Below are 25000 nucleotides of genomic sequence, written 5' to 3' on the forward strand. Positions count from 1 at the left end.
TAAATCCTTGATTTAAACGTTCACAATTTTTGGAGCGTTTTCGCAGTCACTTCCAAAAAACAGGACCTTTAGTCATTGTTGCCACAAATGTGGTAATGGTAATGAATTCATATAGCGCATTTTTTTATTGACATATTCAAATGCGCCTTGCAAGCAAGTGATCTATGGGTGAGATCGGACATCAGCATATACAGGCGCCACTGGCAGCCGCTATTAGTCCATCTCACCCAGCACATGAATGAATGAAATGAGGCCTGACCACAACACCGCAAGGTCCATGCCCTACTCTTCACGGATTAGAGGCACAGGACATAGCGGATTTTCACATCCTGGCTTTCCTTGTAGGAAATAAAAAGTCGAATTTAAGCTCTATCGATAAATTCACCTCAGCAAAAAATGTGCTTTTCACCAAACCTTCTACATTTGATCTTACGACAACCCTTCATTATCATCTCAGATTTCTATTTTTTAAAGGATTGTTTTAACAAGACTGTCTAATTGCTAGCTTATAGCTGTAATTATTTCTTCCATCTACATTAATCTAGGTTGCATTGCGCCGCTTGGAATGGAGAGCCGAGCGATCGCCGATTCCCAGATTACTGCATCCACAGAATGGGATGCCAATCACGCTCCATCACGCGCCAGACTTAATATTAAGCTGACAGGGAGCCTGAGGGGAGGCTGGTCAGCTAGGGTAATGGATTACAAGCAATGGCTGCAAGTGGATCTTGTTGAGTACACCATAGTAACACGTGTGGCAACTCAAGGGAGAAATGGACATGATCAGTGGCTGACAAAATTTAGGTTACTTTACAGTGACGACGGTGTTGTATTCCATCTATATAAAGAAAGAGGAGATACTTCGCCTAAGGTAAACAATGCCGCTGTAAAGTACTCCATTCACTATTTCTTTAAGCCGAGTTTGCGAATAAGTCGTTTGGTCTGAATGTCTCTTCTGTTTCTCTTTTTCGGAATAGGTGTTTAATGGAAATGTTGACGTTGACTCAATTGTATACAACAATCTAAAGCAGCCAATCACCACGCGCTATGTGCGGATACAGCCAGTCGCTTGGAGGGCCGGAATATCATTAAGACTGGAAATCTACGGTTGTCCAGGTAGTGAACAGCTGTAGCGTAGCCTCAGAATAGTGATTTTCTTTCAGTTTTAGCAGTTCCTGGCAACTTTAGACTCGCGGTCCCGAAATACAGTCACTTGGTTAACATGCACATGGATGGACGTTAAATTTGCTGGCAACTAAGCCTAGGAAATAAACGTCTTGATTTCTAAATGACATATCCGCAGTAAGAGCTGACCCTTGCCAAGGTTTTTCATACATCTCTTGTTGAATAGTAACATTTTTTTCCCTTTTGGCTGTAGCATGTATTACACCCCTTGGGATGGAAAGTGAGGCGATCCATAATTTCCAGATAAGCGCATCATCGCAGATGGATGGAAATCATTCTGCAGCGCATGCCAGGCTGCATTTCGAAGAGGATGGCAATTTAGCTGGGGGTTGGTCTGCTTTGTCAAATGACCTGAAGCAATGGTTGCAGGTGGATCTTCGGACTTACTACAGAATAACACGAGTAGCGACTCAGGGAAGAAATTCGCACCAAGAGTGGATAACCAAGTACAAAATAGACTACAGCGATGATGGAGTAAAATTCAAGTCTTATGTGGAACCGGGACAAATCTCAGCGAAGGTAGGTCTGAGGAAAACTGTCCCGGTAATTATGCTATAGAATAAGTCTGGGGCACCCAAAGATAATCTTCGGTGAAATATGTGTTGGGGAGAGTCAAACTGCTCTAATAATTTCGGCTCTACGTTGCCAAAAAGCTGGAGATTTCTTTACTAAAACATCACTTAAAAGATTCGCAACCAGGGCAAAGTAGTCCCTTACGTTTTCGGAATGGATATTTTTGCAACTTTTGGCACTGTAAAATGTCACCTAGCAGTTTTGGATGAAAAAATGGTTCGGTTGGAAGTTCTTAGAAGGTAACGTGCAGCTAGCAATTTCTGATATGAAGATATCATTCCCTAAAATTTTCGGAGACTTCAATTTTCAGCTAAGATATCAGAACAGATCAAAACATCTCTTCAGACAGTCTTTATATATTACAAGGAGCCTAGAGCATGTCTCTGAAAGGCTTTTGGCTTAATTTTCTCGTTGGGTGCCCTTGATAATTAACCAGCCCAGAACTTTGATAACTCAACTGTATTAACCGTGAATGAGTATTTGGAAAATCAAGGCAATGATGTGCAAATCATCTTTTATGAAAGAATCGACAGTCGTATGAAAATCGAGACTAAAATTAGGTTCGATTACCAGCCGTTTTTTTTGAGAAAATGAGCAAGCGCTCACTCCCAAAATCATGGCTGGACGCGTGAGGTGAGCCATTGTTAATCTGCGCCAATCAGAAACTCGCCTGCACAAATCAGTCCGGCATAAATTACATGTCTTGGTTGCGACGGTGTTCTTTGACCCGGCCTGTTCGAGCTTTACAACGCTTTCAAGTTAGGAGACATCCACGATTTCGACAACAGAAGAAAAAGAAGCTGGAGAATGGGAATTGTATCGTTTTCTACCGCCTGAGTTCGGAAACTTTACTAATTTTCCAGTTGGCGCCAAGGTCAAAACACGGTGTCCAAATCTATAGCTATTGCAATATCTTCTCAGACGCTCGTTTTCGAGATAAGGTGCATTTTTAGAAGCTTGTGTTATTTTAAGACGATCTTAGCTTACAACCGTCAGCAATAAAAATTTAAAAAAAAGCTACAGTAGTGAAATTTATATCAGGTAAACGTACTCAGTTCAATATAACTAACATAACTTAATAAACTTTTGCAGCTGATGTCTTTGTTTGAGGTGAAATTGACCTTGAAAAATGATATATATTAGTCTAAGAAAGAAAACTTCGGTCGCACGAGAGCATAAAAAGCAAAATAATTGTATCCTCTCACGTACTTCAACGGAAAGAAAAATGGGGCCACCGAGCATTCAAAATATATGATGCACTGAACACAATTGCTTACATATAAATACGGCTTTGGGTCTGAGGCCGGATGGCTCTAAACACAAACTACAAATCAATTTCTGTTACCTAATTGCCAAACATGCACTATATCTGGCTTTGTCGCTTAAGAGAACATACCCCCAATTTATAATTAAACTCTTTTGCTTTTATTTTAAACACATTTATCAAGAAGAAAACAATGCCTCTACTGTCAAAACGAAATGGGAACCCTCTCTGCCTGATATGAGCCTTTAGACCTGAATCTCCAAAAAATCCAAAAAAAATAAATGAGGTATAAATACCTTCTCTACATTTTTGAAAACCCGTCTCTGTTTTGTTCATTTGCTTTGACCGTGCCTTTTTACCCTAGGAAAAAAACGGACAAGATGTATAGTGTGGTTTTTTTTTTTTTGGCTTTTTGCTTGCCGCTGTCCTTTTATTTTTCCTTCTTGCTAATTGCCCTCTTTTTAAAAAAAGAAATGAATAAAAATTAAACCCCCCCCAAAAAATGTTCTCATTGTCAAGGGAAACAATATCTTTAGGTGAATCTGGCCTTTTAAATTAAGTACAAAAAAAATACGTTTTTTCTAAACATGAATAGGAATAACTTTCTTTGGAAATTCACGGTTATGTTTCCCTGCTGTTTATAGTTGAAGTGAGAAGCGGTATCAATTAATTTTTTATATGGTCAGGGTTTTTTGAGTCAAATTGTTTTAAAATGGAAACAGCATTGAATGTTTTGCTTCAATAATTAGATAACTGCCTCAATCCAGAAAAGCGGCTTATGTTTCTATCCAAGAAAATGTTATACAGAATACGATGATTTTTACTTTGTGCACGAGAGAATAATATTCTATAACAAGTGGAAGGAAATGTGTCCTGGATTAGGGAAAGGACCGCTTAGAAATTTATGAAAGCCTGCAGATATTGACTAAGGTGGATTCATTGTCACCTGGTTTGTTTTTTTGTTTTTTTTACTGCTGTTGTTTTTATTCTAAGGCAGCACATAGTTGGCTACCACTTGCTCAAAGACGTTGAAGATTTCTTCTTAAATTCATCGACTTAGACGTGGCTTGATACAACTCTGTGAATGTATTTTAGATAGCCAACCGTTTCGACATTCGTGCTAGTGTCTTCATCAGGGCGGTTTATCTAGTGCTGAACCCATAGTCCCTTTTATACGCACTTATTACCGTCCTGGCCTTTTAATGACAAGGAGTTACGATTTACGCGAAATGCCATCATCAGGTGCATGAATAGACTGTAGGTGCCTTTTAAGGAAAGGATATGTTCTCGGTATTTTGAGTCCTGGGGGTCTTGGAGACTACTATGAGATTAAAAATTACGAAACTCTTTAAGAAGCAGGCTGTGCTCTTCTATACCGTTCTTTCCCTTTCTTTTTCACATGAGGTGTATGATGGAAATCAAGACAGCGATTCAGTTGTATACAACAAGCTGACTCCACCAATCACAGCACGTTTCTTGCGGATATTGCCGATCGAGTGGGAGAAGCACATATCCGTAAGAATGGAGATTTATGGATGCCCAGGTAACTTCAACTTTGGCTGTCTATCTGTCAATTAAAAATATTGAGGAAAATTATTTAAGGAAACATCGTATATTGTTTAAGTTCATGTGAAATCTATATTCAGTATTTACAGAGTCTAAGGTTCGAAGCATAGACTATGGGAACGACATAAATCCCCGACAGACTAATTTTCGAGTTAGGATTTCGAGTTGGATTTCGATTTGGATTTTCGACTTGGATTTTGGAGTTGGAATTTCGCGTTGAACTTCGAGTTGTACTTTCGAATTGGTCTGTGTAAAATGCAGACTGCAGACCAGGGGTAAAATGGAGACTAACGTTTAAAACGTAACTGTTGAAAATCCCCAAACCCTTTATAAGTGCTAACGTTAGGCCTAATTGGGCATAAAAACAATATTTAAGCTTAAGTCGAAAATCCAAGTGGAAAATCCAACTCGAAATCCCACTGGAAATCCTAACTCGGTAAATAGGAGACCTCCTAAAGTAAGGTTTTTTCAAGTACACTCGAAGTTATTGCCATAACAGAATTTATGCTTTGAGGTGACGTCGTTTATGTCAATTCCGTTATCGTTTCTGGTGCTCCCTATTGGTCTAAAATCGTTCCAGTACAAGTCGGGAGCATTAAATCCTGTTCGTGTCTATTGAACGTAAGAAAACACTTTTATAAAAAATTGTTGTCAGCATGGCTGGCACAATTTCTTGAAGCAATGAAACAAATTCAAGTGAAAAATATGAGTTTTGCGGGCTTTTTTACAGAAAGCAACAGTTCAATGTACAATTGCTGGTGAGCGAACAAAAGGAGTTCATTATAGATCTATTGTTTTGGCCCAACAACATTCGTCTTGTCCCGAGAATAGAGGATACTGTGCACACTTCTTAGCTTTTTGGAGAACAAAAATCCAAAAGAAAAAAACAAAACAAACGGAAAATGTCTAAAAGCTAAAGCTGAAAAGTTGTTTGAACTCAAACTCGATCCCAGAGTTCTGTATGTCGTTTAAGGAAAAACAAAACAGGTTTTGCAAGGTCACGTGGCTTCCAGTGGCAATTAAAATCACCGAGAGGGAGAGTCTCCGAACGAATGATCTCAACACTACGTGTAAATATTATCTATTGTAAGGAGAAAATGAAGTTTCGGTTCAAAATGATGTTCAAAATGATGTTCGGATTTGTGATATGCGTTGCTTGCTGTTAGGCATGATAACATTATTTTTTTTAGTTTACTTTATTAGTTTATTGGATGACATAATTTGATAGTATTTCGTACGCTGTCTCCCCACCCAGATTTTTGATGTGGTGTAACCCGGATTCCTTGTGGAGGGAGAGAGAATTCTGGGAACTAGGTTAGCTTTCGCTTTCTTTTCTTAAGAGCGTAAGCATACGGCGTCAAGGTAGCCGGGTTAGTTTCATAACATCAAAGAGATAGCGGCCGTTTTGGTGCAGATATGTTCTTTTGCTTCGTGGTTAACCATTTCATGGCCGTCTTAAATGAGTCACTTAAATGACAAATTCCTCCGACAATACACTTTCAATGTTGTTTTCCTCGGATCTTGTCTCTACTTTGGGGATTAGCATAACCTTTCTCTCAGAGGCAATAATTCATGTTACTAAAATATACCTTGCCTGGAATTTACATTTGTTATATTCTCTTACTATTCTAATGTTCTTGAAAAATTCAGCTTGCACAGCACCTCTTGGTATGGAAAGTAAGGCAATCTTTGACGAACAAATCAGTGCTTCTTCACAGTGGGATGACGAACATTCTGCTCAACAAGCTCGGCTGCATTCAAAGATAAGTCAGAGTAAGCGAGGAGGATGGATTGCTCTCAAAGCTGATCTCAAACAATGGCTGCAGGTTGATCTTCGTGCTCACACGAGAATAACACGCGTGGCGACTCAAGGGAGGAACGCCTTCAACCAATGGGTAACAAGGTACAGGGTGCAATATAGCGACGATGGAGAAATGTTTGAGTTCTATAAGAAAGCAAGCAATGGATCTGCATGGGTAGGTTACTTTATCTTGATAACATCGTTATAAGGGTTTATCGTCGGTACGTCGGTATACCTTTCTAATAGGTGGCACTATTACATCTACCTTCAGTTTCATAATAATTATCAAAATCTGAAGGAGCAGCATTGCTAATGATAGTAATCTTTAACTAAATAGAAAATTCTATTATAACTTCGGTCTGAAGTTCTTCGGCGAGCTGTAGATATAGACAAATAAATGCAAATTAAAGGTACAAACATCGAAAAAGATCTCGTTTTTTCATGCGGGATTCGAGATTTACTTAATGACTATCAGGGAAAGGAAGCGCCGGATAGTATACAGACTTCATAATTTTGGTCACTTGTAGCTATATAGCAGCATAATACTGCGAGTCCCACCCTTAGTACCATTGTTTCCCTTTGCTGCTGTCGTACCTTGCTGCCCATTCGTTTGGCAACTGTTAGATATGTCAACGAGCACAAAACGGAGTAGGATTCTAAACCAATAGCGTTCACAGATATCTGAACCATTGAGACTTGCTTAACGTGGCATCCATGAAATACGGGAGGCCTTAATATTAGTAACTGGCCAACATGTGTTTGTATGAGAAATCAAGTGTACTTGAAAACCGGTTCTCTCATGCAATCTAATCAGCTAATGCGGCACCTAATCATTGCCGTTGTCATCATCAGCGTTATCACTACAAACCATGGCCTTATTACCATTAGTAAATCCCTGCTGCAGTCAGGGCCACCATCGCTATACTGCTCTATTTCAAATATTTATCTAGTATCTATTTCAGATTTCCATTTATAAACACCAATGAAATGCAAGTGAGATTTCGCACGAAAACATGATATATTCACAAGTAAAGACAATATGTTATCTTCACATTTGAAAAGATCACTTTTGCCACGGTTATATTTAAAAATCGCGCCTTTAGATGCCTCTCACGAAATGATTTAGTAATTCATTGGTTTTTATAAAATAAATAGAATATTACATGGCCGCTTGGAGATACGCAATTTCTCTTCTCGTGTTGAAAAATCCGTCGCTGCCCGTTGTTCCGCAAGGCCATGTAATAACCTCCATTTCTTTTGTTTCTATCTCTTTGTTGTGTCTATTTCTGTTTTCTTTCGTTTCTATTTCTCTAGTATCTTTACATCGCACCCATTAAATTAACAAGAATAAATTAAAACGCGAGGACGTCCATGAGACACTACGATATTGCAGCGGTGGTCGACAAACCGTTCAAGGTGGATTTCCAACCTCAACCTTACCCATTTTGATGTATTATTTAAAGGTATTTGATGGAAACAAAGACAGCGACACTGTTGTGTACAACAGCTTGAATCCACCCATCGTGGCACGCCATATACGCATACAGCCTGTTGAGTGGCATGGGCAGATATCAATGAGGATGGAACTCTACGGGTGTTCAGGTATTTTAAAGACAGATCCCGCAATTATAAGCCTTGTACGCACAGTTCGATAGGTATAGTATAATATTACACAGGAGTCACCCGCTCTTCCTGCTCGCGGCTCTTTTTCGCACATGTTTTCTCTAAGCAGAGATAAACGTTTTCTGCACATGACATTACATTTCCGCCGACTCCTTGGCTCAGTTGGGTGAGGATCTGACAACCGTTTGGGAGGTTGCGAATGCAAAACTCTGGCAGGACCAATGCTCAGGGTCTTGCAATAACTAAGGAAAAAGTGCTTCCCTAGGCATTGACGTCAGCACCGGTGGTGATTTGCTATCAGCTACGTCGACCAGCTAAGCTGCCTTGGCTGTTGGCTTTCTACTTTCCTCGGAGAGTCTACACATGGAGGGCATGGAGTTCCCGGTACTGTGCTCTGTCCTCTGTGCTATTTAATGGTTTGGGAGGATAAATGTTCGGATATACTAGCTAGAACGAGCTACTCCACAATGGTGAATAAGGACAGGTGATGGTGGTAAATCGAAGAAAACCTTACGACCTCCGACGGAAGCATCAACAAGGACACCACTAAAATGATTGTGTCTCACGAGATAAACAATGGCTCTGCGTTTCCGAGCATTTCTTTTCCGCCGTCTCAAGTAACTTGCAATGGTGTTTCCGAGAAAAGTGTGATATTACAACAACGAATGTTGAACGCTTAGTTTTGATAGTTAAAATATGTTGCAAAAAATTGCGGAATACTCAAGAAATGTATCTAAACCTCAGATTTGCGATTGCATAAGGCTATTGTTTTACCATGGCATTGCAGATCGTAGGACCCCTATTATGGAGCAAACCCTACGTCCATGTACATTGATGAATAGGGCCCCGTCTTTTTTGCCAAAAGTTCCGGTATGAATTTAGAGATTCTCTAGAGTTGACCAAATAAAATGATGTTTTTCATGCTTTTATTTTCTTTATGAGATGGGAGAGGGAGAAACAGAGTACCCTAAGAAAAATATCTCGAAGCAGAACAGATAGGCTAACAAATTGATATGACTTTGAACCAAAACTTCCGGAAATTTTAACCAAACTAATCGCCAACAACGTAAACTTCCTATTATGTCTGATCAAGGTTGTGCTGAGCCTATTGGTATGGAAAGCAAAGCTATACCAGATTCCCAAATCACCGCATCCTCAGAGTGGGATCAAAACCTCTCAGGAGCACAAGCCAGGTTACATTCCAAGTCAGGGAGCTTGCTCGGGGGCTGGGTAGCTTCTACAAACAATCTCCACCAATGGTTACAAGTTGATCTTGGAAGCTACACCACAGTAACACGTGTTGCTACCCAGGGAAGATTCAAGCATGATCAGTGGGTAACCAAGTACAGTTTGGAATACAGCGACGATGCAGACATTTTCCACGTATTTAAGCCAGAAGGTGCCAATTTTCCAAAGGTACTCAAGTTAGTTCTATGCTGTTTTCTACGGTTGGGTCGCGACGTAAACATAAGCACGAGCAACAAATACAGTGACATACTGTTGCTAAATGAAATCTGTCTTCCTAACAAATGGTTTTGATGACCAAAACACTACTTAATCTGTGTATGTTGCTTGTGCTTTGTGCCGGCGTTCCTAGTGAAAACCTTACCATATTTAATTAAGTCACTATGAGGACGCAAGGTCGTACTTCAGTATTTGCAAAAACTAAATTTTGTTCGCTTTCCACTTAATGGCGGCGCAAAAGTCAGTAAGTCTGCATTATCAATCCCTCACGAATGACTGGTGATTTAGCCTGAATTGATATTGCACCTTAGAGCAAGTTGACTGGTAAGTGAGCAAGTAAGAAACAACTGTTATTTAAGGACGTTAACGCATAACAGAAGTTACCTATAAACATGTGTCCCTCTGTCCTAAGAATGTTGCAGTAACTGTGAAAATTTAGTTCATTCCATCATGATAAAAAGATAGCTGAAACCGTGCGAACAATAATAGGCTAATAATAGGCTAATATATATATATATAATAATTAAATCATTTTCTTTGCTATCTTATGTAGAAAAATTCATTGCCGAACTAGTGAATTCCACGGTAAATGTTACGCTAAAAACCCACATCGCATGAATCACAAAGCAATGAGTGTGATATAGGTTTTTCGAGTGAAATTTACTTTTGAATTCACCAGTTTGGCAATGATTTTTTGTTGAACCGCACGAGTTTTAATAGAAAACAAGCACACCCTCAGTGAGTGAATGTAAAGGAAAAAAGCCATTTCAGAGTTAACTGTCAATACCCAGCGAATAGGAATCACGCTAAAATTAGAATCCATAAAAAAAACTTCGTCAGTTTAGGGTCAAAAAAAGAGTTTTACTGATGTACTTTATTCCACTTTATCTCTGAAAACGAGATCATTCACATTTTGATTTATATCATTGAAACACGCCAGCTTTGCTTGGAACAAGAATCGGCAAAATACGGCGAAGCAACCAAGAAAGGAGGAACACTAAATTACCTTTAGGTGCTTTAAAAAAATTGCGGAAAACACAAGCTAGTGAAATTGCCCTCTAATTTCACGATAACTCATTTCGATTACATGTTAATAAAATAAGGGCAAGATTTTCTTGTCACTTTCGAGGCACAATGAAAACCAGTTTGGCAAACGGATTAAAAAAGCATTGGTTCGCTCGCATTTTAGAGCAAAACAAACAAACAATTCAACTTTATCGTGTGTCCAAAATAGTAAAGATAATTAATTGTTATTTAATTCCAATTGTCAATAAAAATTCGATTTTCATTCCTGAACAAAGGAAAAACCGTTCTCTGTCGCTCTCCTTTCGTTTCTGTTCTAATCATAGATCCTCCAGACATCATGTAACCTTATCAGAGCTTTTAAAGATATGCCAAAAATTGCAATACAGAGAAAAAAGCAGCTCTAAGCAAATTAAAAATAAACACTCAGCTTTAAGTCTATATCCCTACGATGCTTGACTTGAATAACTGCCTAGCCGCCAGTGTGGACCACAACTATCATGATATGTCAAACTGGATTGAAACCAGCGAAAAGGCATAAAGAAAACATTTTCCAAACCGTTTTCCACCTAAACACGAAAAGCCTTGACTGTGTAAGAACTATAGTTGACGTAGCATAGCCGTGTAGCCGCGTCGAGCCACAGAAAGCGCGCGAAAATGAAGCCTCGCTTATTTTAGGTGTGTTAAGCAAGGTTGAGCCTGCACTCCAATCGAAAAGTAGTACCTGTCAGCGGTCAACTTTAAATAAAAACAGCTGACCTCAGTGAGCTCTAAGCTTGAGCCCACGATATGATCACGTGATACTGGTCAGCAGAAACCTTTTTTTTGACAGGTGTCAATTGATCAAAAGAGCATGATACTGGTCACATTGGCATACATGGTGGGGGGGACGGACGTACTGACGTTTATGACGTCATGGCTATAAAACCATATTTTCTTAACTATTACTTAGGAATTGAAATTCAAGAGCAACGTCAGTTATTTTCACATCTCAGTTGTCATCATTTTGCTCTCACGAAGGCTGAAGGATGTTGATTTCTTTAGGTTTTCTACGCCAATGAAGACAACGATACGGTTGTATACAACGCCCTCAGTCCATCAATCACAGCACGCTTTATTCGGTTTGTTCCAGTTGAATGGCACAATGACATAGCAATGAGGGTAGAGATCTATGGTTGTCCAGGTATTTTAAGATTTTATTCATAAAATTACCGCTGTCATTGTCATCATCATCATCATCATTCTCACCATCATTACCTATCGTCGTAATTTTTGTACTATTAGGTTATCAACAATTAATATACTGAATTGATAAATAATAATTAACAAATGAATAATGAATAAACAATTAAATGAATTATTTTTATTAATGAATAATTAATTTTTTACTTTATTATTATTACCTTTATCAAACACAACAAACAGCGGTGATAATAAAGACGATGAATAGCTGGTTCGTCGCCATTTAATGAAATGCTAAATGACAATACTCAAGCCTAAAGTATTACTATGAACAGAAAATTCACTTCCTTTTTTCCTTCAGATTTTGAAAGAGTGCCTGTTTGACATTTGACTGGCAAAATCTTGAGCTTCGAATTTTATCCAAAGGCGGTTTGCTTTTGCTTTACCGAGGGGTTTTCGAACCCGTGACCTCCCCACACATGTACAGAAGCCCAATGCTTAATCAAATGAGTGAACCATTCGGCGGGTAAAACGTACATTCAGAGCTATGATCTCTCCTTTCGTAATTTATTTTGAATTATTGTTAATATAGGACACTGTGTCCCAGGACTTGTGGTAGCAGAGAAAAAAAACGAAGTTCGAACTCGGAGTTTACACCCTATAGGAACCGCTTCTGTCCGCTTCACCCCTGAAAATCAAGACACCGAATCCAAAGCAAAAAAAAATAATAATAACATTTATTTAGGCTCCCATAGAATATTGCTGGTGAAGATGAATAAATAAGGCCTCAGCTAGATTAATTATTTAGGCCTAAGCTTTGATTTTAAGTTTGGTAACCTACCTTTTGCAGTGTTTAATATTGTTGGTTGCCGATTGTCGCATTCCCAGAGCAGCAGCAGGTCGGTCTGTCCCGTGTGCACCGGAGTTCGCTATTTCAACCAAACTGGTACACCATTGCAGTGGTTTTGAGCCGCTATCTAATCCAATTCGGTAAAAACTAAAGGAAAAAAAAGATAGATAGTCCACATTGAATTACAAATGAGGTACAAGGGATCAGAAAATCTAAAAATTGAAAACTAAGTAGAAATAAGAAAATGGACCCTTACATCTGACGTAACTCCAAGCGTTGAAACCGCAAAAAATCATAGATAAAAACTCCTGCTCCGTAAAACGCGTGCTCCTAACTTCGAGAAAAAAAGTGCTCCAAATTAAAAGGCTTAATATTATCACTTACTTACATCACAAAGAAACATTGAGCGCCTCAACAAAAAAACCGAAATTACTAATTATTCAAATTATCGATACAGAAACATAAATGGAAACATATTGAATGAAACAAAATAATCAGTTCAATTGTATAAAAGTCATAGACATGACACCGAGTGATATCACAGCATTATCAAATAGTGTTTAAAATGTTGTCCCTAACAGGCTAGTCGTGTGTTGGTTAGGTGGTCAGGTAACGGGTCAATCAACATTTCCAGGTTCTAGTCCTATGTCCATGCACTTGTGTAGTTTAAAAAATATATATATGACCATTTCCCGTAATCCATATCAAGCTTTCAGTCGATAATAGTAAATTCACAGCAAATTACGAATTAAGGGTAATCGATAATTCAAGGTAGAGAATAGGTTGTTAAAAAAAGCACGCGCAGACCTCGAAAAAGACGATTCTCGTTCCCAGATCCCATTCCTGGGACATTGTGTTGTGTGCTTCTCTCCACCCAGGTGTATAAATGGGTACCGGCGAATTTAATGCTGGGGACTAGCATTCCATCCAGGGAAGGGGGGGGGGGGGGGGGGAAGCAGAAATACTCCTAGTCGCTTCATGCTACAGAAAGCGGAAAGCAGAAAGCTCCTGCCTAGCCGGCCACTTGGCTCGTAAGCAGACTTTACCTTACTTTACCTGAAGACAAAGGAAATCACAGTCCTAAATTCTGGGACTTCCGGAGTTCATATATGAGTCGTCAATATTGCTAAACATAGCGGCGCTCAGGTGCAATTCACCGCTCCATGTGAGTGTTGACTCAACGTAGAGAATGTGTCCCATCTTGTCGAATACGATAAAGAAGCAATAAGGAATATCGGGGTTTTAAACAGACACTGATCATTTTATCGACCGACAGTGCCACATCGTCCATTTTTACTTCCGACTTTTAAGATTTTTTATTCGCAAGCTACTCAAATTCTTATGTCTCCAGAACCTTTCTTTTTCTCGTGCGAATGCCCCTCCGGCTGAAAGAAACGAAGGGGCCTGGGAACTAGAATAGACAAAATATATGCTTTGCCCAATAGATCGTTTTCACTGTCACGGAACATAACAAATGAAATCGCAACGTTCAATGAAAAAGGCCAAAAACTTGGAATGTTGTAGGAGACAAATTCACAAATCACCTCTCCAATTCTCAGGTCTGTGCGCTGCATTGTTTCTGAGTTATTTGTCGAACCGTCTGACGCAACTTTACACAGTTTGTATGGAGCCGCCATGTTGGTGCACCTCCGTTGTCCAAAAATATGGCGGTCAGAAATCAAGAAGAACATTCTGGAGTTCTCTTTGCGTTGAAAACGCTTACTTTTCGCTCAAGAGATAAAATGTGTATGAACACGTTTCCTAATGTACTTGAGACGCACAAACTGCTGAGATTCATATGGATAGAATTTTTTTTCAACCAAATAGCTTTGTACCATGGTGGTCACGCAAGGTGACAATTCGAGAATTCAAAATGCTGTATTTTCGAAACGAAAGACGTCATGGAACTGGTGATCTTCAACCTCCTATAAATAAAAATTCAAAACACCTTTGGATTTGATGACGTCACTGTGAAAACCATCTATAGGCCATTTCCGATTTTATCTCTGACTCCTCTTTAAAGCGAGTCTGAGTGCAAAGTTTTTCTTATGAAAATTAGTTTTCATTCATATGTAAAGTAGAACTAATTACCATCACACTTAGGCCGCGCTTTGAAGAGGAGGCAGACATAAACTCGGAAATAGCTTATTCATTAAAAAGAGATGCAGATTTGATGTGTTGTTCTTGATGTTGCCTCTGTCTTGCTTCAGAAAGCTCCGCTTGCTGGCCCTCCCTACATTTCTCAGCATCTTTATGTCAAATTTAAAGTCACTATCAGAAACAATTTCCAACTGAAAGCATTTTGATTTTAGCTATTTTTTGCCTGTTATCTATCGTGCAACGTCTAAAGAGAAAAGGAGAACTTGGAATAAGAGACGCTTTCATGCATTTATGACAAGCAGTGGAGTGGCGTGTGGTTTGACGTTTGCCGTTTCACGTTAACACATCGCTAAACCTCTCGAATCACAACGAACATTTGTTCTGAACCTTCATCGTTACTACCAGCTAACATTTCCATAATGCTCTTCGTACCTTCAACATTAAGACTAGTTTTCTTTTTACGGCTTAAGCGTGAGGAGAAGAAACATGCATGCATTTTGGAAGGGCAGGGCTTGATTTCCCGCTGCTCTCATGCTTGACATAACCCCTTCATTGTTAATGGGATTAGACGCTCGTTTGGCACTAGTTTCACCTCTTGTGCCTTTTCGTTTTTTAATCAATATAGTGCCAGTTGTACATGACCCACTGATATTCACCGTTCATCTAAAACACACACACGCACAAAGCACAAGTGACATACACAGACGCACTAACTTGGCTTCGTTATGACAAAAGGTTCGAATGATGAAAACCCCATAGGGTCCACGAATGCTGCTTGTTCTTCTGCTTGTGGCGATAGTGAAAACCAGTCTTTAGGTCGTAGGCATGATTAGCATTATGGAATCAGTAGAGACTGATAACATCTTTGATTATCGAGAGAGCCTTATGCAATGATGCTAATAATGTTTTTGTTCCAACATATCAAGGCTGCATAGGACCCCTTGGAATGATATCAGGAGCCATCAGTGATATCCAGATAACCTCTTCTTCACAGTTGGACGAAGATCATTCTTCAACAAGAGCAAGGTTGCATTTGAAAGCATTTGACAACAAGTCTAGTGGCTGGTCCCCTGTAAAAAGTGATCGTAATCAATGGCTGCAAGTAGATCTTGATGGTTCAGCCAGAATTACGCGTTTAGCGACACAGGGAAGCAACGCAAAGGGTGAATGGGTGACGAAGTACATGTTGGAGTATAGCTATGACGGAGTCCGCTTCCACACGTACAAGAGTGTAGAAGAGACATCAGCGAAGGTGAGCCACTTGCTTTAGTTACGTGTATACATGCTTTTATGGCACACGGCGTATTATGCCTCCGCATGTAAGCAAGACAAAACATAATAATGAACACTATACAATGCAGATGACGGATTTCACAGTGAATAAAGACGACAGCGACAACGAGTTTATAACATTTGCAGAAGGCCCAGCAAGTGCGCGCATTTTACAGGGGCCCCGTTTTCTGTTCATTCATGACGACTTATGACCAATCATGGAAGGAAGATTTGACAGCTGACTCAACTTTAAAACATTTTATAATCAGCTCGAAGAAATTATCAAAGTGGTTTTTGTCGATTGATTCAGAAAAAAATCAATTTAAGCCAACACGTATGCTTTTAGCTTTTCAAAGCCGGAATCGATACACCAAGCAAATCGCAAACTCGCGTAAAGGCTCGGGGAATCTTGACAACACGCACTGCACGTGAAGTTATTTCCTCGTTTACATCAAATACAGCCATCATGTAGAGTTTTAAATAAAGCAGTCGTACTTGTACAATACTGATATATGATTTAGGGGTGCTCCCCGGTTTTTTATTCTTACTGCTTCTAGGTGTAATAAAAATAGAAGGTTTTCGAATTGTTGTTGTTTCCGGTTACTGCTTAAATAAATCATTTTCTCTTCTTTCTTCTTTAGAAACCGATATCGCATGAATCACCAAGCGCTGTGTATGATAGTAGTTTTTTGAGTGAAATTTACGTTGGAATTCACCGGCTTGGCAATGCATTTTTCTTGAATCGCCTGAGTTTTAAAAGAAAACAAGCACGCCGGGCCCACAGCGAGCGAATGGGAAAGGAAAAATTCCATTTTAGAGTCAACTGTCAATAGCCAGGGAATAGGAATCACGCTAAAATTAGACACCGTCAGGAAACTTTGTCAGTTCAAGGTCGAAAAGGAGTTTTATTGATGTACTTTATTCCACTTTATCTCTGAAAACGAGATCATTCACATTTTGCTGTATTTCATTGAAACACACCAGCTTGGCTTGGAACAAGAATCGGCAAAATACAGCAATGCAACCAATAAAGGACGGGTTTGCCTAAACCGGAATAAAAAATCCGGAATCCGATATAAGAACTTCAACCAAAGGCTTACACTAATTTGCGAAACGAAAGAAAACGAAACGAAATACAGAAAGAATCTTAAACATTCATTAAAGCTAACCTTAGTTTTTGGTTTTAGGCCTAATGGTAGCCTTGGTAAACGGTTTGTTTAGGCCTAATTAGGCCTAAGGTTAGCTTTTAATGAATGTTTAGGATTCTTTCTCTATTTCGTTTCGTTTTGTTTCCTTTTGAAAAATAGTGTAAGCCTTTGGTTGAAGTTCTTAAATCGGATTGCGGATTGCGGATTGCGGATTGCGGATTCCTGGTTTTAGGCAAACCCAGAAAAAACAAACTTCAAACAAGATCCGTTGCAACGAAGTACCTTTAGGTGCTTTAAACAAACTTCCAAAAACACAAGCAAGTGATATTTCTCCCTAATTTTACGAGAACATAAGGGCAGAAATTTCTTATCACTGTCGAGGCACATCGAAAAAAGTTGGGCAAACGGATTAAAAAAGCATTTTTTCGCTCCCATTTTAGAGCAAAACGAACAAACAAACAAATCAACTATTTCTTTATGTCCAAAAGAGTACAGATAATTATTTTTGATTCCAGCTGAGAACAAAAATTCGAGTTTCATTCCTGAATAAAGGAAAAACCGATGAAACCACTTTTTGAAAAATACACATCCACTTGAAATAACACATCCGTAAAAATAACAAACGATTTACATTGTAATATTGCCCAAGGAAAGAATTTGTGGAGAAACTTCTTCCACCAAGTTTGAGCTATTACTGGTATTCTGTTTGGTCGTAGTCCGTTCTCTTTCGCTCTCCTTTCGTTTCTGTTCTAGTCATAGGTCCTCCAGGTATCATGTAACGTTATCAGAGTTTCTAAAGATATGTCAAAAACTGTAATACAGAGAAAAAGGCACCTCTAAACAAATTAAAAATAAACACTCAGCTTTAAGTTTATATCCCTCCGATGATTGACTTGAATACCTGCGTAGGCACTAGTGTGGACCATAGCTATGATATGTCAAACTGCATTGAAACCAGCAAAAAATGCAGAAAGGAAACATTTTCCAAACCGTTTTCCAACTGAACACGAAAAACGTCGACTGTCCACACAGGTAACCCAAGCTTGATATATGTGCTATGTAATATATAAGGATGTTCCTATGGGGAAAACGGTTTTTTCTCAAAATTCAAAAAAATAATTACGTTTTAAAAAATATATTATATAGAATATACCTTGCCTTAACCTTGTGTTTCTCTTTCTCTGGTACAGTGTCTGGGTCACTTAAGAGCGATTTATGGGGTTTTTGGTTCCTCTTCTTTTCCTTCTGTATATCCTTTCCCAAGGTTGGGCACTGGGACGAAGCCGCCGAACGGAATCATCGAAGGTAAAGGGCCATAAATTCGCTCCCAAGTCTTTGATCGCCTCGAAATTCCACGTAAATCACGGACGATCCCTCCGCTATCCATTCGCCTTCTTCATTCGAGCCGCTTATGCACTGAGAAGGAATTCAGGGCCACCAAACTCTGCAAACATTTGCTTCGAAAGCCATCGAATTCGGCTTTATTCGAAGCCTGCGTTACTGAACCGTTGGAAGACTAAGCCTAAAGACTCACGATTGGTCACCACTGCGCCCATTGACCGAATGAAGAAGACGAATGGATAGCAGAGGTATCGTCGGTGATCTCCTTCGATGATTCCGTTCGGCGGCTTTGTCTCAGTGCCCAACCTTGGGAAAGTATATATAGAGGGAAAAGAAGATGAACCAAAAACCACCTAAATCGCTCTTAATCGACCCAAAAACTGTACCGGAGACAAAGAAACACAGGACTGAGGGAAGGTAAGCATTTTTTTTTTTTTAATCGTAAATATCTTTTTTAAATTTTGAGAAAAGCCGTTTTGCCCATACAAATCCTTACATTTCTACTCTTGCGTAATATAGTACAGTACAAATACACCTATATCGAGCTTGGGCTACTTGTAGTATTAAGAACTATAGTAGTAGTAGTATGGCCGTGTAGCCGCGTCGAGCCACAGCAAGCACGCGAAAATGAAGCCTCGTTTATGTTCAGGTCAGTTAACCTGGGTGAGCCGGCGATCCAATTAAGAAAAAAACAGTACCTGGTCAGCGGTCAACTTAAAAAAAAGCTGACAAGGTGAGCTGTAATCTTGAGCCCGAGTTGTAGTCACGTGATACTGGTCAGCTGATACCTTATTTTGGCAGGTGTCAATTGACCTTAACGTGCATGTCCAATATCAAAGGGTTCACACTCATGACCACCCCTCAATGACATTGGACATTTCGTAACAACTACACAACGCAGTATCTCATCTTTATGGCAAGCTTACCACTGTAAAAAGAATGAAAACCTGCAGAATTAGAGCTTTAGTTCAACAGGAAATAGTGTTTCTGAGCTAAGCCGCGCTGATCTTATCGTTAGGTCTTAAAACCACTTTGAAAACGGTTAGCTTTCAGTTGTTTTGCTGGGTAACACTATGTCACTACTCTTAAAAGTTCGACTTTCTAAGAGCGTGTCTCGCTAGTCTATCGGATATCGGGAAAATGTCTCTCATCGATGGGTTACCATATTTTCTTAACTATGGTGCTCCGCGCAAGTGCCTTTGGCGCAGGGAGCTCCGCTATTAGGGCGAAAAAAAGTGGGCGAAAGGAGATAAAATCATTTGTCGGGCGATAGTGAGTAGGTGGTGCGTTCCCGCATTCGGAGAGTGAATTATGAATTAAAGTTTAAAATTTCGATGCTCGTTCCCAGGGTATCTCCTTTTCCCTTTCCGTGGAAAGGGCGTTGGGGACGTCGGTGTTCGCATTTTCAATGGTCGTTGACAATATTATTAAAAAATAAAAAGGTGGCTGTTACAAAGATGAGTGTTGAGTTACTCTTAGTGCTGTAAAAATGTCAAGAACATTTTGTTTGGTTAATTGTCGTGTCATACATAGGTTAGGAAGCAGCATATCTGTCCCACCAGGAAGTAAATGTATCGTGTACCAGTAGTGGAAATGGCACATACTACAAAATACAGCAGCAATTTTTAAGAATCCTAAATTACAGTCACAACTCCCAGTGAGGTTTAGAAGATAGTAACTTGACACAGACCCTAACCTGCAATTAGCCGTCCCTCCGTACTGATGATAATTAAATATTACTAGAAGTAATCTCAGGTTATTAAAGTGCGTTCAACAGTCTCTTTGAAAGCGAAGAAGGAGGGTATAAAAAAACAATCTTTGAGGACGGAAGTTTGAGGATACGAGCACGTACTTCTTGAGAGAAGCGCCGAGAACTATGACTATGTGATTGGATTGAAATTATACTTTGCTCTTGGCTAAACTCTGAATCATAAGTATATGACTGCTTGCTTTCAACACTTGAAGAAAAAATTCGTATCTCCGCGTGGCTATGTAATATCCTCTATGTATTACTTGACAGTGGTAAAACAAACGTTCTATGAAGTTAAGCCATATCGGGCGGGGTTAGTATTTGGATTGGCGACCTATATATATGTTATTGCTTTTCAAGGATGTCATATGCATCGTAATGCCTTTTCTTTCAATCGAAATACTCATATTTAATGGAGTCCTCATCACTTAAGGACATATTTATAAAGCAATCATAATACAGCACCCCTTTCCTGTTACATTCGTTATCCCTTGATCAATCGAAATAAGGTGATTTTTTATATTAGGCTATTTTTTTTTTAATCGTCACTACTGTAATTTTTGGTCGTTCATTTTCCGCACGCTCTCTCCTTTTTGCCATTACGTTTCCATTTTACAACTCAATAAGGCATTTTTTGTTTGATTTTACTTCTGAATAGTGGATGGTGTCTCTTAATTGAAAGGCAGTTAAATCGAGACCGTATCCGCGCGGTTCATCGATTTTGTTATAGCGGCCTAGTAATTTAGAACGGGCTAGTAATTTGGCCCACAAGAAAGGTGTATGTTTATCAAACGAGCGAAAATTACTCTCTGACTGCGCTGATTCACAAAACACCAATTTATGTGCAAGTGCTATGCACTAGTCAGCGGATTGACATAAAAAAAAGTTTAACGGGATCTGACTGACGGACGGACGGACGGACGGACCAACCAGCTCCCCTCCAATAATTCGGAAATGGCTTTTCTACTTTCCTAGTTAAAAAATACCTTAGGTATCTCAACCCTAGATAGAGTTAAGAAATTTTGTTCCTCTTGGAAAATGGATCGCTGGTTAAATAAGCCTGATCGTTGATTAAACAAACATTTAAAGTACACATACTCATACTTGCTTGGTAGCAGTGCAAGTCAAGGTTTAAGTGAAGCTATGATCCTCGCAGTTATCAACGTAATTTTAGCAATTTCAACGGGGCTTGAACCCGTGACCTCGCGATATTGGTGCGACCGATGTTGGGAGCTGGTCATTTGTGGGTTCAAATGTTCCCGAGATGAATGACACAACGAACATTACTTTTATTTCACGTTTCTTTCTAAATCATAATAGAGTGCTACACGTACATCGGATATCCTGAAAATGTTGTGTTAAGTCTGTCACAATTAAGTCAAAACACCGCAACATTGACTTTCAACAACAACAACCATAAAGTAAAATAACTTTATTTAATATCGTGGAGAGTGCTCGCTCAGTCTACCAAGCCAGAAGATCATGTTAAAACACTCGACGACGTTACCAACAATAAGATTAGCCATTCCCGGTGAATAACAGTGAAACGTTGATACAAGGTCTCGACAAAGGAAAGCTTATGTCAGCAAAAATAAAGCGTTATTACGTGATGGAATAAATTATTACAGGATAAAATAAATTATTTTAATCCAAGGAACGAGAAGAGAAAGGAAACGTTTACACCTTACTTACTTAAGGACTGATTTTTGTACAATTTTTAATTGAAAAGAGATGAATTCGAGCTGATCCCTTTGGATTTTATTTGCTGCGCCTCATGATTGGCCAGAAATTATCGTGCTCCTTTTCCGACCAATCAGGGAACAAATGCTGAGTTAGTTAATGGTGCCTATAGCTAGTGTGAGAGTGCGCCAACTATTTTTTTTCTGTAAATTCTTGCTGCAGCTTATTTTTTACTTTTCGTTTACTTTAGATATTTCTAGGAAACCGAGACAGTGACTCTGTTGTGTATAACAAACTGATCCCACCAATCACGGCCAGTGCAGTGCGTTTGTTTCCAGTGGAGTGGCACAATCGCGTCACCATAAGATTGGAAATCTACGGATGCCAAGGTATTCTGAACAATCGATTTTAGTTGCCAACCATTACAAAATTTTTATTGCATGAATGAGTAGTATAGCAAGAAGCCAATCACAAGCTGGGCGGATTTAGTACCACATGACACAAATGGACCAATAAGAGAGATATGTCCAGGATTGAACGCAAATGCGAAAATTGCAAAAGCTACAATGTTTTGTGACAGGCCAACGAAATTGACAAAAATGACGAAAAAGAGTTTTAAATGAGCGGGCAAAAGGGCTCTTACGAAAAGAGCAAAAATGGCGAAATTGACAAAAATGATTAATGTGACGAAAATTACGAAAAATCGTGAAGTTAGAAGGAACCCTGAATGAGAGGACTCTAGGGCTCTTACGAAAAGAGCCAAAACGACAAAATTGACAAACATGACGCATATGAATGAAAATTACAAAAAAATCGTAAAGTTAAAAAAAGTTACACGTGTACATGAGAGGGACCAAGAGCTCTTGCGAATAGGGCGAAAACAACAAAATTGACAAAAAAATTATGAAGGTAGAAGGAGGCCTTATTGAGAGGGAACAAAAGTTCTTACGAAAAGACCAAAAACGACGAAATTGACAAAAAATGGCGAATGTGACGAAAATTACAAAAAATCGTTAAGTTGGAAGCAGCCCTGAATAAGAGGGCACAAGAGCTCTTACGAAAAGAGCGAAAACAACGAAATTGACAAAAGGGACGAATATCACGAAAATTGCAAAAAAAAAACGTGAAGTTCAAAGGAGCCCTGAATGATAGGGCTCAGGGGCTGTTAGGAAAAACGTGAAAACAACGAAATTATCAAAGATAACGAATATGACGAAAATTACAAAAACATCATTAGAAGGGGCCCTAAATGAGAGGGCAGAAGGGCTGTTACGAAAAGAGGGAAGACAACGAAACTGAACGAAGTGACGAATGTGACGAAAATTACAAAAAAAATAAATCGTGAAGTTAAAAGCAGCCCTGAATGAGAGGGCACAAGGGCTCTTACAAAAAAAAAAGGGAAAACAACGAAATGAACAAAAAGATATAAATTACCAAGAAATCTTCATGTTAGAAAGAGCCTTAGTGAGAGAGCGCAAGGGCCCTGACAACAACAAAATAATGTCATTGGCAACTCAGAATGAACTCAGGGTAAGGTAAGTTGGTATACTTAGCATAGTGTACAAGTTAAGGCAATGAATAATGTTGTTGTTACTGCCTTACATAAATACATGGAAAGAACAGAAACCTTTACCCACCGAAATTCAAATAAACAATAACAAGCAAGAAACAAACCAGCATGATCATCATGATCATGTCAAGGGAATTGTCAGTTGTGTGTTCATAATCTGGTTTCCACTTAAGAGTTTACTGTGTTCAGTTAGTTGATGTTTGCCATTACCATGCAATGTTGGAAGCGTAGAAATAATGAAAAGGGATTCAAAATTAATCCATTTTGAATAGGCACATGAAGGTTTATTTGACAATGAGAAGACAGCTGGTGGAATAGAACTAGGTCATCACAGCTCGTCCTTGATACCAAACAAATGAAACTGGAATGATCGTCCATTTTATATCTGTCAATGTCCCGATGAAGTACCAGTAGTCCCTTTAATTCAGTTTTAGTCCTACTAAAATATGGCTCAAACGTAACGTTTAGCACCGGTGAATGAAGTGTTTTTGCGTAGAAATTACAATGCATTTTTTTTACGTCAATGGTTACTAAATTAGTGGCCGGAAAGTAACATTTTCGAAAACGGAAAACGAGGATGAACTAGGGGAAATAACAATGAACACCAGTAAGTATAATTTTGTGTACTTGGTCTTAACTGGCTGTTTACTAGCAGAGGGAGTGGGTGGTTTTGATACTTTTTAACAGATTAAAGGCTTTTGTTGGTAAGAGTCTTCGCTGACGCTTTCAAAACGAAGCATACCGCTGTATTTTAGCTGTACAGACAACCTGAACGCCTATGCTGGATTTTGAGTAATAGCGTTCGCTACGCTTGAAGAACGAAGCATACATACTTCGGCTCTTCCGCCTGTTCGTATTTACTTAATGATGATGTCGAATGGTCACAATTAGGTAGATGTGCCGGTTGAAGTGATAAGTAATAGTAATTGGCATTTTTTGCTAAGTCCTGTTGTAAAGGATTTAAAATAACTGGTAAAAGTGGTATGCTTTCTAACATTAAGGAAATTCTTTCTGAATTTTAAAAGACCATTCACTGAACTTTCAATAATTTAACATTTTTGTGGTTTGTCACTGATAATGGGAATATAACAGCAATAATTACTATGACATTCTTATGGTTATAATAATTATTATGAACGTTTATCACAGTGCAACAATTTTCAATCCTAATCATATAAAGACTTCAGTCTATTACATAAGACAGTTCAAATCCAGCTGTACTCACGACCCGAAGGCTTTTTTTTTTTTTTTTTTTTTGTAATCAGGAGTGTTTGCTCACGCTTTCAAAGCATACATACTTTAGTGCTTTCGTTTGCATTCAAGATTTTCGTTGGTAAGAGTGGTCGTTCACGCTTTAAGAAAAATACACACACATACTTTGGCTCTACTTGCGACCCAGAGGTAGATGTTCCCGCTACCAATTGCAACAATGCAAGGGTCTTTCGGAAGAGTCTTCGGTCAGGCTTTAAAACACGTTTACACGAGTTTATCGATTTGTTGCCGCTGTAACGATGTGTAACAGAGCACGGGGAGAATGTTTCCGGTTTAAGAAAGAAGCATCAAAATATCGCGATCAAGTTGTGATAGTGTGTATTAAACATGTATGGA

At 39.0% G+C, this 25000-nt stretch overlaps 1 protein-coding gene across 1 annotated transcript in view; it reads left to right on the forward strand.

Annotated features, from left to right (window-relative positions):
* The window catches only part of LOC138024825 (uncharacterized), a 126510-nt gene that overhangs the window by 65573 nt on the left and 35937 nt on the right, over positions 1 to 25000 (forward strand). Inside the window, exons 11-20 of the mRNA XM_068871998.1 lie at positions 546 to 871; positions 978 to 1116; positions 1379 to 1704; positions 4427 to 4565; positions 6239 to 6564; positions 7853 to 7991; positions 9106 to 9428; positions 11544 to 11682; positions 15558 to 15883; positions 22073 to 22211. Coding sequence (XP_068728099.1) covers positions 546 to 871; positions 978 to 1116; positions 1379 to 1704; positions 4427 to 4565; positions 6239 to 6564; positions 7853 to 7991; positions 9106 to 9428; positions 11544 to 11682; positions 15558 to 15883; positions 22073 to 22211 — 2322 coding nt within the window. The remainder of the gene's footprint in view (positions 1 to 545; positions 872 to 977; positions 1117 to 1378; positions 1705 to 4426; positions 4566 to 6238; positions 6565 to 7852; positions 7992 to 9105; positions 9429 to 11543; positions 11683 to 15557; positions 15884 to 22072; positions 22212 to 25000) is intronic.

Source organism: Montipora capricornis, chromosome 11 (assembly GCF_036669925.1).
Source record: "Montipora capricornis isolate CH-2021 chromosome 11, ASM3666992v2, whole genome shotgun sequence".
Taxonomy (NCBI): domain Eukaryota; kingdom Metazoa; phylum Cnidaria; class Anthozoa; order Scleractinia; family Acroporidae; genus Montipora; species Montipora capricornis.